Source organism: Apteryx mantelli, chromosome 15, assembly GCF_036417845.1.
Source record: "Apteryx mantelli isolate bAptMan1 chromosome 15, bAptMan1.hap1, whole genome shotgun sequence".
In the NCBI taxonomy this organism is placed as follows: Eukaryota; Metazoa; Chordata; class Aves; order Apterygiformes; family Apterygidae; genus Apteryx; species Apteryx mantelli.
Window position 1 is genome coordinate 15,376,563 of NC_089992.1, and position 14,876 is coordinate 15,391,438.

Here is a 14,876-nt window from a genome sequence, read left to right on the forward strand (position 1 = left end):
CACTCAGTTTTGGACTCTTTCTCAGTTTGTCTAAATGTGGAAAATATGACTGACAAAGTGGAAAACATGGCTAGAAAAGTTATTTTTACTGAAGAGGCACTCTAAGGGATAGCAAATTCTTTATGGGGGGTTGATATGTTTAAGAGTCAAGTTCTACAAAAGCTGTTGTAATTCTTATCTGACTATTATGTTCAAGGCCAGAGCAGAGACAAGTTTGAAAAGCTTTGGCTTTGCATATCAAACAGAAGTAGTCCTCAGCATGTGGGGAAAATGGCAGTGATAAACCTACTATTAGGCATCTGGCATAGAAGCCCAGCATCTCCTCTGTGTGTGGGCTAAAATAGACATGAGCCACTATCACAGATAATGGCAGCTTGTAGGCACACGAAGGGAGCAACTAAAATCCATTTCACTTAGACAAGAAGCTGCAGTCTGATATTTACCTTTGTCCATCACATGTGAAAAGCGTTTGCTGTGAATTATCCAAGAGAAAAGTGCAGGTTGAGGGGTTTCATTACCTATCTGAGAGTAGTTCAGATCACACTTTGAACACAAGAAATCACAGGTAAATCTCAGATTGGTGTCTTGTGTAGTCAAATGGATTCCTGCTATTCATCTGAGTTTATGCCTTTTTCCATGATTATTTGAGGCCTACATCTGGAGCAGTGAGAACATGTGCAGTGTGAAAATAAAATAAGCAGAGTGGGCTTTAGGTGATTTTAGAAAATTAAGATCACTTTGAAAATAACTCTCAATCTAACATTCAAGGTTAGAGACTCTACCAGTCACCATTATAAAAGACAACACACAGTTATGTCTGTTAATAGCAGCTCTATACATCTGTAACCTTACTGATTCTGTTAGGACTTGTAATAAAGCACCTTTTCTAGGAATAGTTAGAATTCCTTGCAGATGCATTGTCATACTTTCACCTTTTCCTCACTAAAAAAGACAGTAAAGTCAATATATTTCTTAACATCATTTCTCTGGGAAAGGCATATACAACAACATATTGCAAATGAAGTGCAAGACGTTCTGCAAAACACACACACAGGCAACTTTTTAATAAAACTTATAAATGAGGTTTGTAAGTTTGCCCAGACTTTGAATATGCGTGAGAAAGTTTCTAAAGTTGCAGGTTTCACCAAATCAAGTGCTGGCCTCCTAGATGCTCTCGAACTCCAAAATACAAAGTTAAAGGACCTGAGAAATACAGGAATAAATCATAGACATAAATGTTATATTATTAAATGTTTGCTACTAAAAGCGGTAAGTTTCAAGTAAATGCATTCTATTACCAAATCTTTCCTTTCAAACAAGGACTTCTGTCAGAAGTGTCTTAATTTCTTATCACAGAATTTCATCCACACAAGGAGCAATAAATAATTCATGTTCCTAGCTCTTTGTTGTGTGTCCCTGAACTGCACAGAGCTGGAAGGCTGACAGCTGTGTCAGGACAAGCACCAAAGATCTGACATGACAAGTGACTAACAAGTTTCTTTCAGTCTATAGTGAAAGAAGACAATGGCATAAAGTGCAAAAACGAAATCCTGAAACAAAATGAAACTGTTTCTTTCTCTTTACCTAAGTGTTTGCTATGAGCTTATTTCCGACCCATAACCTCTGGTCATTTTATAGTACTGCCCAACCCCCTTTACTCCTCACATTCGCCTGGCCATTTACGCCTGTCCACGGATCAATATGAGCAATTCTTGGAGAAATACGATGTCTCCATGACAACCAAGCCACAAATTCTCAGTGGAAAGCAGTGAGACCAGTAGTGAAATCTCCTGAGGTTTTCAGACCTATAAGACAAGATGTCTTAAAATGCAGGAATGGACAGAAACAAAAGCCAGAGTAATTCATTGTTTATTACCAGTTTAATGATGTCAGATGGACTGAATGGAACTCAGTTTTTAAGTTTAGATGCTTTATCAACATGTATTTTTGTCAGTCATTATTCACCTCCTGACAGTTTTTTATTCTTTCCATTACTTCACACAGATATGCACAATGCAGAACAGGACATTTCAAATTCCTATCCAAATGTGTATGCTTTGCCACACAGACACTTCGACACACAGAATAATTTAAATTAAGGTTAAAACTAATGTTATCTTTAAGTTACATCAATTCTCACCTGAAATCTTTAGAACCACTTTGTTTAAATTCTTTCTCCCTTCAGAACAGATCAGTACTGGGACTAGCTACATTTTTGCCTGTAATCATTCTAGAAGGGGCTACTGAAGGAGGTACTATGTACCATAGATAGTTTGATGTAGCTGAAGTAAGGAGTTAAACTTGTTTCCTTCCCAAGTAGATTATTTATTTCTTTTTAAATCTCATGCTGCCTTTTGCGGTACAGTAGTGAGTCCAAGCCAAAGCAGCTTTAATACAATAGCGTATTAAAAGGAATACAGACTTACAATTCATTGGTTTCAATTATTCTATAATATACTATTGCTCATTTCTGCGGAAAAGATGAAAAGGGAATGCAGTTCCAATCAGGTATATGACAGCAGTTGAACTCCCAAGGAATCTTGAAGGAGTGGAGTGCACTGAAATATAATCCCCCAGACATGGGTCCTATCTGGGTTCTGAGATGACTTAGGGGACCTGACATGGATTTCAGACTGCACCCTTTGACTGAAAATTAAATCTCAGCAGTGTTCCTTGGGGAAGGATCAGGGGACTGTTGGCAGCTGCCCCCTGTCAGCACAGGCTGCAAGATTTGGAAATCTCTTAACTAAGTTGACAGGCCACAGAGACGATGAATCAAAAATATGATACACGGATCAGCACACAAAGATGCAAGAGGGTACACAGAAACCAGATAAAGCAGGGAAGGAAAATATCAAGTGAAAAAAAGATGTTTAACTCTTTCACTAATGACTACTATGTACAGGTTACATATATGGTGTATGTGGGTCACGCTCACAGCTCACTTAACGGATCTTAGTATTTAGTCACACAGAATGTTTTTAATCAGCTATAACTGGATACACTTTATATTTAATTGCTGCCCTTTGGGATTCATTTAATAAATTTCTTAGATATTCCATAGCTAGAAAGATAATGAAGCTACATGAAGATAAATTTTATAGTCACCAAAAAGAATGCACTTTATGGATGTTCCTGTATTTAGCTGAATCAATGTTAAAAGCCATAAAAAGTAAATAAAGATTGTGAGCTGATTTAAAGAAAAGAATCAAGCTATTTAACACTACCAATTTGCTTTTCTCCAGAGATACACTGTTTGAATGTCCACTGCTACACTCAACTGCAGTACATACAGTCCTCCTAATTTTTCATAATCTCATGCTACCTTCAAAGGGTCAGACATTGTACATATATTAACTAAGAAGTGTAGTCCAAAACTAATTATAATGAACTAGTGGTGTCAGCTTTCTTTTTGGTCATAAAGCCTTTATCCTTTCTAAGACCTGAATTCTTGATGAAAGAGGAAAGGATAACAGCTCCACACTGTGACCCCTGGAGGTGACCATTAATTTGACATTGCAGCTGCTAAAAAGGAAACAGCATTACAATGTGCTTTTCTTACAGGCCCAAAAGCTGTGTCAGATTTATCACTTGATACTTGGTGACTGTCTTTAAATGGCTCTCACCTGGACTTTCAGACTCTTCCAAGACACATGTGTCAGGTGTATCCTCCGCATCTTGGAAGTTTGCTGAGTTTGAGCTCTTGTCATGCTTCAGCACACTGACTGTAGTGATAAAAGAAAAAATAGAGTGAGGGAGAACTGTAATACGTTCAGAAATAAACACTTCCTGCTTTTCTGCAGATCTTTCAATGCTGAAGACACAATTTGTAAACACAAATAATAAATTGAAATAAAACAGAAACTCAAAGTACTTATATGAAACCATACCACAGTTGAAAAATTTACAGACATGAATTCATCTGGGGAGATGTTCGGGGCATAGCTTAAATATGATCCCTTTGAAGTAAGAAAAAATACTTTTTTGCAAAAAACCCTAAAACAGTACAATCATTTAGCAGCCATACAAAGTGCTTGGCTGTTTCACCAAAGAAGCCAGCAAACAATATAAAAGATTGATTAGGTGGTCTTGTAATTACAGGAGTCATTAACTAGGCAAAAAAATTATACAAATTTTCAGATGAAAATATGCTGTATATAGCAAGCTACAATGTATAATAAAATCAGTGATAATTTCAATGTTCAGTAAAAAACAGACTGACTTGCAGTTTAGAAATGATCAAATTTGATGTCTTTTTTACTTAATTGCTAAAACATTTACATTTCAGAATAGGAAAATATTTTCAAGAAAATAGTAATCTGTCAATATAAGAATATTTAATTCACTTGACTTTTCAAACACATCCCACTTAAGTTTTCCTAAACAGAACGGAGCTATTCCTCTTGTCATTGCCAAATTCCCTCTCTTCCACTCCATATCTCCATTCTGACCAGAATATATTACTTGAAGATAAAATACAATTATTAAACAGCTTATTACAGAAGAGCATAGTAAAGACTAGATCTCAGTCCCTTAGTCCCATTAAAACTCTTAGCAGATCTCACCTCCTAGGAAAACAGGAGTGACTAGACCTTAACAAAGACTTGATCGTTTTCTGATATCTACAAAACTAAGCAAGGTTTCAAACTTCCGAACTAATTGATGTGGATGGGGATCCCAACGCCTATACATAACCCCAGTGAAGTTTTGCCCTCTTTTCAAAACAAGGAATTTGGTCCCTGGTGCCATTAGGGATTTCTTTTTACCAGACGAATATTTGCTAAAGGACTGCTTAATATAATTTAAATTTCCCCAAATTACGAGTCAATTCACTAGGCTTCAGGGCATTATTCAGACAGGAAGTCCTCAAATGACACATATTCTGCTTCAATGCTCTGCCCTTCCCATCAGTGTGCAGCTACCGATCCCAGGTCTGCAAAGGTTCCACCATTCCGGACTCCTACATCCTCCTGCATAGAGTCCACTTGAAGCAACCAGGACTTCAAAATAATGGTGGGATCAGACCCTTGAAAGTACAATATTAAAACAGAATAAAATCATAAAAGCTGTGATAGTGATAATGCACATTTCACCTGAAAAAATGCTAGATTTTTCTAAAAAAATCTGCCTCAAGATGGCAGCTAATCAGTAAATAAAGCCCTGCACAGATAGAGCAGGAACACTGGTTACATTTCTAATCTTACAGTAGACTTATCCACATAAAAAGGAGTTTTAATTCATGCCACTGCTATGGAAGAGTTGACATCATAATCTGCATGAGGCGAGTTGACACAGAAGAACAACCTACAATAGATAAGAAATGTTCTTGTTCACTTATACTATGGTATTTCAAAGAAAAAATGTCTCCAAAGATATATATGTTTTTCTGTGATTTCTAAAATATTCAAATAATTTTCAAGTATACTAGTTGAAGGCCATGAGTCCCACTTCCAAAAGAAAAATTGGAAAATACAAGTTGTGTGCTATAGTTTCAAAGCTTTTTGTGCCAAATGTTTTAGAACATTCTTTCTAAAACAGTTCTTCCCATTAAATACTCAACTCTGCTGTGCTGAGTGATAGATTGAGTCATTACTGCTGTATGAATGTAAAAGTCAGAACTTCTCTGAAGTAGAGCAATAGGAAAATTTCCAAAGAGAATACTGTGATAAAAGGGAGAGAACAAAAAATGCAGCTACGTCTCTGCAAAGAAATAAAAAAATCACTAGAGCTGTCCGCTTTAAAATCATAGCAGTGACCAAAAATTCAGAATTGCCCTTTTGCTCTGAATGGACCTGAAGCTCCTGACTTTGGGATCAGTAGTGAGATCTGGTTTTATGCAGTAGATTGCCACAGTGGTATGTTGCTCCAACTCTCAGTAACCATTTTTTCAAACTATTACTAAGCTTTTCTTGGGCCAAGTTATAAGAGGCTATGTAATTTGAGTTTAATTCAGGTAAGGCGATTTCAGTTGCAGAATCTGTTTGGTCTTGCACAGCACCAAGCAGAGGAGATGCATTCACAGAGTCAAGCACCAGTCCCAGTCAGGAGTTGACAGACACATGACTTACTGGAAGTCAGTGCTGTATTTGCTCTTGAATGAGACCAAGACAAAGCTGTTCAAGTGCTCCCCCTCTGTCCCAGAGCATGTCAGCATGAGCCATATGGTTTAAACTGACCTGCTTGACTTTGCAAGAAAGCGAAGCTCAGAAGTGTTCCTAGGGAATGCACCAGATTCACCTAAGAGGTAACTAAAGTACTTCAGTGTAATGACAGCTGCCTCTCAGTTGAGGTGAGTGCCAGAGCACAAGCTAATTTTCACACAACAGTGTATCCAAAAGCTTAGCAGGGTAAGGGCTTGGATTCAGACCTAGACCAAACATGCAAAAGAGACATACTAGCGGGTTTTGTCAGGACAGAGATGTAAGGGCCTCGACAGAGAGCACTGAGCCAAACATGATACCCAGATGTAAGGAAGAGGTATCTATGATTCAGAAAGTCACCAGAGAGAGGGTTTGGAAGAGAAGATGAAGAGCTCTGTTTTAGTTCCTTATTTTGAGATTATGACAAATATCAGAGGAAACATCAGACAGGCTGAGATCTGATACTGAATAAGCAACAGCTAAGAAGTAGATCTACACAGATGAAATACATCAGAAGGAAGGTGTGAAGTGAGCAAGAAAGAGACCTAGACAGAGGCCAGCAAGATTCCTGGGCAAAGCAGCAAGATCTCCAGTTAATATGTTTAAGTAAAGATGACAGAGATAAGGGGAGATTCCAGAGAGGATGGAGACATACAAGCCCAAGACAGACAAGACAGTGAGAAAAAAATATAACAAGCTGAGCTGAGGTTGGCTGACAAATGATGGAAGATGATGATGAAACACTGGCATTAATAGTTGGGTAGAAAGGACTCATCAAGAACAGTTTTACGGGAGTGAAAAGCACAGAACTCTAGACAATGAATGTGAAAAGAGTTGCTGGAGAATGAGATTCAGGAGGAGAGACGAAAGAACGGGGGGAAAGTGGATACTTCAGAAAACCAGGAGGCAGGATGGGATGGGGTAGGTGGGGGCCCGTGGTGCAAGTGAAGGGATGTGTACCTTAGCCTTGTCAGCAACCCAGAAGTACACAAATCTCCCTAGATACAAGTCTGGCAAATACACTTCACAATACCCTACTTTACAAAGTTACATAATGAGTGTACACAGAGAGAAGAAAGAGACCTAGGCAGGGGCCTTCAAATCTGTTTTCTTTTTTAAACATCACACGTTATGTGCTCAGTTTGAAGAAGAATGTTCCTTAAAAATATCATAAAAGACAAGAAAACAAAGGGAACTGAAAAGTTAAAAATAAGAGAGGAACAGTCTGGCCCAAATAAAGAGTGAAAGTAAAAAATGACATTATATAATCGTGGAGAAAGTACCAGGACTTAATAATCTTATAGCTGACACCTACTTTACTAAATTAAAGTATCCCTTATGGGAATAGGGTTTTATGCTCAAATGTCAATAGGGGAAATATTCTTATGAACAGCTTATAACCAGTACACTGACAGAATTTAAGAACTTATTTAAACATAAATGGTGTGATCTTTATTCATTCTAAGGCTACTCTGTCCTATTTTGGGTTTAAATGGACCTTAAAATTACTTTGGCTTCCATTGGAAAGCTAATTTGTGTAGCCAAAGTGATGTAAATGTCTGGAGTGTAAATGAGCCCCAAACCCACCAAGTCAGATAAAGAGTACAAAACAATAATTTCTGATATAGTAACCCCAATGATAATTTCTTTCTGTTCAGTGAGCCATAATTTAAATTACTACATGGATAGTACCAATTGCCCTTGTTAGCACAAAAGTAAAGCAAAAAGACTTTCATTGAGGCAGATGACCTTGAACTTTGCATATGAAAATGACATAAATCTTCACAGTACAGATTCAGTCTTGAGAATTGTAGTTTTTTTTTTCTGGCACTTCTTAATAAGCTGTTAATAGTTGTTTAGTGAAGTTGATAGTCATTCTCTTACATTACAGTGCTCAATCAGAAAAGACTGTCATACAACTGGTCATACAACAGTCATACAATAGGTATGGAACTTAGCATAGCAAAAGGATGTCATAAAATCATAGTATTCAATGAAATGTTTATGTATACAGTTTCCAATTATTTCAAATTCCACAAAATAAAAACAAACTATTTCCAAAAAGAGACCACAGACTGCATGAAAGACCAGCCTTCTTGTGAAAAAACTTTTAAAGGAAAAGCTGTCCTTTCTGAATATCCTTACAACAACAATTAATCACTGTCATTTATTTCTACCTGTTCTGTTTGAACACTGAAAATCGTTGCTTCACTCTGGTCAGAAATATCACACACTTAAGTCCAAGCATCTTTGCTTTGAATACCAATTTTAAGAGGGCAGACTTACTGGAGAAAAAGATTGCATAACACAGTGAATAAACCAATTAGTATTTTTTTTTGGTAAGACACATTTTTATTTTGATTAGATGGATCAATAACTTAAAGGCAGTGTACCTGCAGAGAAAGCAAGACAGTATTTGTCATTCAATATGTGACAATTCAGAACAATCTGATGGGACAACAAAAAATATTTTTCAATCAAAATATTAGGCAAGGTGGCCTATGGGTCATAAATGCATTTAAGGTCCAGTACAGAATATAGAGCAAACTGAATCTAAATAAAACAGCAGCTGTCTGTAAAGCAAAAGAAAAATGTTGGGAATTTTTTTTCCAGTAAATTGTTAAAACAACTGTCCTGCAATGCCACTTCTGGGATCCACCAGGTCTACGATCGCTTACTATACTGCACCTAAGAAGCTAGATGGAAAGCTGGGGAATAAATGGTTTGAATCTTATTAAAAAAAAAAAAAAATTCACAGAACACCTGTACTTGCTGAGACCAAATGTCATCTAACGCAGTGTCCTGTCTCAAACAGTGTTTAAAAGCAGATGCCTAGGGAAGAGCATAAGAACAGAAGAACAGCACAGTGCTACTGCACCACACAGTAATACTGCACCAGCACCTTCTCCCAGTCTCCAGTTTGAAACTCAGGGATTCTAGAGCCAGATGTAGTTTCTATTTACATTAAATAACCCACAGTACATCTCTCCTCCGCAAACTTCTGCAGCTTTCTCTTAAACGTGTATAAAATTTTCACATCTTTAACATCCTGTGGTGGGAAGTTCCAGATTTACCACACAGATAGCCATCTCCTTTTGTTTGTTTGCATGTGTCCTTATTAGCTTTATTTGAAACTCCCTAGTTCTTGTATGAGAAGAGGCACACGTATGACACCTGCACAGTCTCTCCATGACATCTGTGATTTAACAGTCCATTGCTGTATACTCCTTCAACTGTCTCTTTTCCAAGCTGAGAATTACTACACCACTTAGTTTTTTTTTCCTTCTATTTTGAAGTCAACCTAAAAGGAGATGATTATTTTGCTATTATGAGTAATGCAGAAAGCATTCATGAAATGGCAGGTGAAATACTTGCAATACTTGCCATAATCATCTAGAAACAGAAAAAGCAGATAATGAAGTAACACCAGTAATGCCAGTATGGAGCACCCATCCTTTCACTACGGTGCTAGCACTCCTGGCTGAGCAGCGTGCCAGCTGCATAGCGAGTCAGAAAGCCTGGGAACATATCCTGCTGGTGCGAAGGCTGAGGAGAGCAGAAGGATTACTTTGCAGGTTTTACAGGTGCTGCTCCTGCATGCAGAGTCTGGGCTGGTGCCTGCCTGTGTTGCCACAGCATGATCACTGTTGACTCATGATCAGCTTGGGATCCAGATTCTCTTCTGAACAACTGTTACCTTGCCATTTGCTCCCTGCATGAAGGTGCAAAAGATTAATTCCACCTCAGTGTAGACCCTTGCTCTTGTCCTTATTGAATTGAACCCTATTTTTCTTGTCCAGACTATTTCTCAGGCCTCATAAACCACTAATTCATCTCACTGACAAAAGACATCAGTAGTTGGTCATGTCATAATTTTTAGTGTCACTTAAAAAAACTGCACTTTTGAATATAGTTGCCATTTAATTGAGAATATCTGGTTGCTATTTTCTGATTATTTCTGTGATTAAATGTCACACTGGCCCAGCTTTCATTACATTTTGATTTAGAAGAGAGATTAAGAAATTAACCTGGAGAAACATTTACATTAGTATTCTAAAGTAAATGTAGCAGTTGGAACTATCCTTGAAATAACCCAGTATGGAACAAGTCAAACTGGAAGCTAAAGTAATTAAATCTAACACATTGAATACAGAAGTAGGACCTAATACTAGTAATCACACTGCATAGCTCAGTCTGGCACTGGCAGGGAAATGGGGATTTTCCACATTTTAAATTTTAGGGTTCTGACAGAGCATACTAAATGGATGCTTCAGCCTCCCCAGAAAGTCTCAGTAAAATGCAAGGCAGTGGAAACACCCACTTGCATCTCAAACTGGAAAATACTGGACTTCCTGAGTCTTCCAAAATACCATAATCTTTTGATCATGAGACAAAATAATGAAAATTCTGTTTGGCCCACGGGATATGACACAGAGACTGCCTGTCTGCCACCAGCATTTAGTCCTACTAACTAGAAGCTTAAGTCCACTCGAACAAGAGGACCAAACTGAACAGAGTAATGTAAAAATTATTAATAATATGAGACTGCAGTGTTATGTGGTTACCATTAATTTGTCTAATACACTTAAAAATGCATAAATACTAAACCATGCATCTGGAGCAGCCTGGTCCACTTCACTTAGTGAGGACTCATTTATCGTCAAGGTCATGGCAAAAACATATGACTTACTACTGCGCTCTGTTAAGTCACAGGCAAATGAAGCTCGTTCTAAACACTAAGTGAATTGCAACTAAGTGAAATTTTTTCTTATAAAAGTCTTAATTTTTTTTTAATCTTTATATATTTAAAAATAAAAAAACCTTACAACTCCATTTCCCCCCCCCCGCCCTTTTCCATATATATGAGAATAACATTACTCCAGACAGGAAAACTGAAATTTTCAATGATTCTTTTCCCAATATACCTTGAAGTTTTATTCACCCAGTGGGACTTCCCTATTTCTCTCAACTAAAATATAATGGCATGTAACAAATTATGCTCTCAAAGGACGTCCCATTTTTGTTTCATTAGTGCAATGAAACATTCACTCAATTTTAAAGCAGTTCTCTTGATCTTAGTTGTGATTTATACCAGAATCTGTCCATATACTCTGTGTACTCTATATAATAAAACACCTAACTAGTTAGATTTGCCTCAGTGGGTTCTGCTGTTCTGGTACAAGAAATAAAATACTTTCCCATAAAACCCCACACAGCATTTATTGCAAAGCTCTGAAGCATATGCTTCCCCAGAACTTATGAGGATTAAAAAAAGGAAAATGCAAACTCCAAACTGTCTTTAAATAATTCTTCCATCGTTACACATTGCTTTTTTTCTCACTGTCTTTTCTAGCTAGATAGCCAACATGTCTTTTTTCCAGTTTCCCTGAATATGTGTTAGTGCGTGTTTTAACCAAACATGGTTTAGGACTGAATTGTTTGATCACATTTAATCAACGTTATTTGTACTTCTTTCATTATAGTTTTCAACCAGTCACTGAGCAATAATAGACATGCATTTTTACTGGAAGTGGTAAAGAAGGTCAAATTACAGTTCTGATAGTTACTAGTAAATTAGTTTTTTTTTTTAAATTAAAGTGTATAGCCTCTCTTATCCTATATATTTTTATAAAAATATATATCAAAATTCCCACTGGCTTCTACACATTAGATAATGGCATGGGAGAGTACATATTGCAGCTATGACTGCCTATCAACTTATCAATAACTTCTGCAAAAATAATGAATGAAGAAACTCATACTTCATATTTTTAAAATCACGTTATTGCCAGATTTTTCACAAACATAGATTTATATGGGATTCAACTTTAACCAGGGAATTTAGAGACAATTCGAAATTACTACATTTCTTCAGAAGAATCCTAGTTGTAGATTGCCTCAAATTGCTTTTAAAAAACAAAATGAAACGAAAGTGTGCAGCACTGTTATGACACTGATATATTCCTGTGTGTAAAGTGAATGCTAGAGTTTGCATACACTTTCCTTCTCTTAATCAAAGCATGCCCAAGAGCTTAATCCATGGGGAAAAAAAAACAGGGAGACTCTTTATTAACCTCTCCTGGCCAGATTATTGTTATTATTTTGCATTATGGCCTTGAAGATGTATTACTGATAGGGAGGTAAAGCCAACTGCAGCACAGCATGAATCTGCTGAATGGCTGCTGTATGAAAGTGGAAGTACTTATTTCCAAGATATTTCTGCGATGCTCCCTACTGTTAAAATGTTATCTGACTTTAAAAGATGTTCGGGCCAATTGTAAGCAGTAAGTAAACGCAAGCAGTACAGTACTGTACACTGAAGAGTTTCACTAGCTGGTCAAACAGGCATTATTCCAAGAAACTAATGTTGTATAGGACTGTTTCCTGGTGGCTGAGACCTCCAATTGGCAAAAGACAGCGGACTTTTCAGTCAGCAAGCTAGTTACCCATGGATGTGGCTCAAGGCTGACACACAGATTGACTGGTTCACACTAATTTACTTCACACAGATTCCATTTATCTCCTAGAAGATCCCCTGGCAGCAGCTTATAATGGCATATCCTAGGATGCCTGCCTGCATGAGTTTTTAAAGCAGCAGAGCTTGATGAATCTAAGTCCAGAAAACAGTTCACAGATTGAGGACTAGGTGCAATCAAAAAACATCAAGTAGCACAGCTGGGACTTGCTAGCTTGCTTGACTGGTTTGAGCAGCTGAGCATTAACTACGCTTGCTTTCCTGCTGGCAGCCCTGTGTCACTAGGACAAATCGGAGCACTACCCCACAGAAGAGAAAAGAGGAGGAGAAAAGAGAGAGGAAAAGAGAGGAAAAGAAAAAAGCAAAGCAAAGCATGACATGTGCCAATGCAGGGAAAACTCATTAGAACATTTAATCTTTAAACAATCCAGAATTATCCAACCAGGTAATAGCTAGCAAGTTCTGAGGTTAAAAATTTGGACAATTTCTTTTTGTCATGCAAACGGTTCCCAGGAGAAAAAATAAATAAGGCTGAAACTATTGCCTTTTTTTTTTCCATTGACAACAAAGCTATATTCGATGTGATAATACACGCGCAATGAATACATAACCAGTATACTGGGTTTTACAAGGCAAGGTACAGGTCAGTACAGTTCCTCCCCTCCATACAGAACAACAGGCACAGACTTATAAAGAGTATTTTTAAAAGGACTGAATATATAGGTTTGCATTATAGCTCTCCAAATTCAGAGGGACATAGACTATTCTTTAAAGACCTTGTCAGAAAGGAAGCAAAAATTAATATTATTAAACAATAACATTTAACAGCAAATGTATTGTTAGAGATTCAAAGCACATTTAGTACTTAGGAGGTTAAAGACTCAGCTGTAGTGCTAGTTGATGAAAAAGTAGGATTAAGGCTTTAGTATGAGTCTTGACATGATCATGTTGTCTGCCTGCTGTCTTAAGCTTGGAAAAACAGCTGGGATCATCATCTTATAAGCTCCAACTCGAAGATGTTTAAGCAGTTCCCAATCCAATTAAACAGAGGTAAATATAAGGAAGGGCCCTACTGAGCCCAATCATCTTATTTTTTTTAATGAAAAACAGCATAATTGCAGGTTATACAACTCCTTAATCTCACTTTAAACCTAACAGACTGCTGTCTTATAGTGCACATGGCAGGCCCAGTTAACCTAAGCATTCTATATTGGTGTGCTCATTTTTTTGGTCATTATCCTTTATTATGTTACTTGTAATCCTAAAAGCCTACGATCACGTCGAGATATTTGGCAAGGATTGTAACTGAATATACATGGATTCCTCTTCTAAAAGTAACATACTAATTGAATAGTACTGTGTGACTAGTAGACAGTTCTGCGGCACAACTGCAGTGCAGTTTTTAATTTGTGAAGTCCACTTGCTTCCTCTTCTGTTCCTGTCTGTTAAACAAATTGCCTCTTTGAACATCTGAGGTCCTGTTTTAGTAACCTATGCTATTCTTACCACTAACATGAGAGCACTACAGAAATAACACTGCTTTACAGAATATACTGCTTACTAAAATTCTCTTTATGAAAATTAATAGAAGAGATGGAAATTCTATCTTTTGTAGTGCTTAAGTACTAGTACTTAAATGCTTATAGCATTAGGCCACTTATTTTCCATACAGTCAAAAGGCTTTTGAGACATATATATGGTCATATAGTGGCAAATATGGAACATTTGACTAGGCACGTATTTTATCAATGATTACACTTAATAACATAAAAGCAAAAATCCATATATGTAATCCTTCTACTTTGCCCTACAAATACGCACCAGGACATTCTCCAAGGATGCTAAAGCAAAATCTCATCAGGGACTATTTCAAATACAGGCTCCTCATACCCATAAAAGCAAGAAGGAAATTTAAATGACTAGGAGTGAACTGTTTGCAGTTGCTCTGTTACATTATGCATGATTCTTGACTGCACAGTATTTAATTAATGATTTTCAATTACATGTTAAATTTTGTAGTGAACTGATGTTTTGGGCAGCAAACGACAGTCTGACAAATTTATATCATTTTGTATTGGTTCCCAAACTCCTTTGAAGTAGCTGTCCCTTTCTTGTACAGCTGGAAGTCTATTTTAGATATATGGACAATGATTCTGGGCTCTGTTACAGAATCATAAATCTAGATTAACTTTAATGGAGCTACTCTGCTGAGGCAAATGAGAACAAAATCTGGCCATTCCAATTTTGTGAATTAATAAACA

The 14,876-nt window shown here is 37.1% G+C and overlaps 1 protein-coding gene across 1 annotated transcript in view; it reads right to left on the reverse strand.

The window, feature by feature from the left end:
- The window catches only part of WDR72 (WD repeat domain 72), a 119,286-nt gene that overhangs the window by 2,453 nt on the left and 101,957 nt on the right, over positions 1–14,876 (reverse strand). The window contains exon 18 of the mRNA XM_013957299.2: positions 3,627–3,725. Coding sequence (XP_013812753.1) covers positions 3,627–3,725 — 99 coding nt within the window. The remainder of the gene's footprint in view (positions 1–3,626; positions 3,726–14,876) is intronic.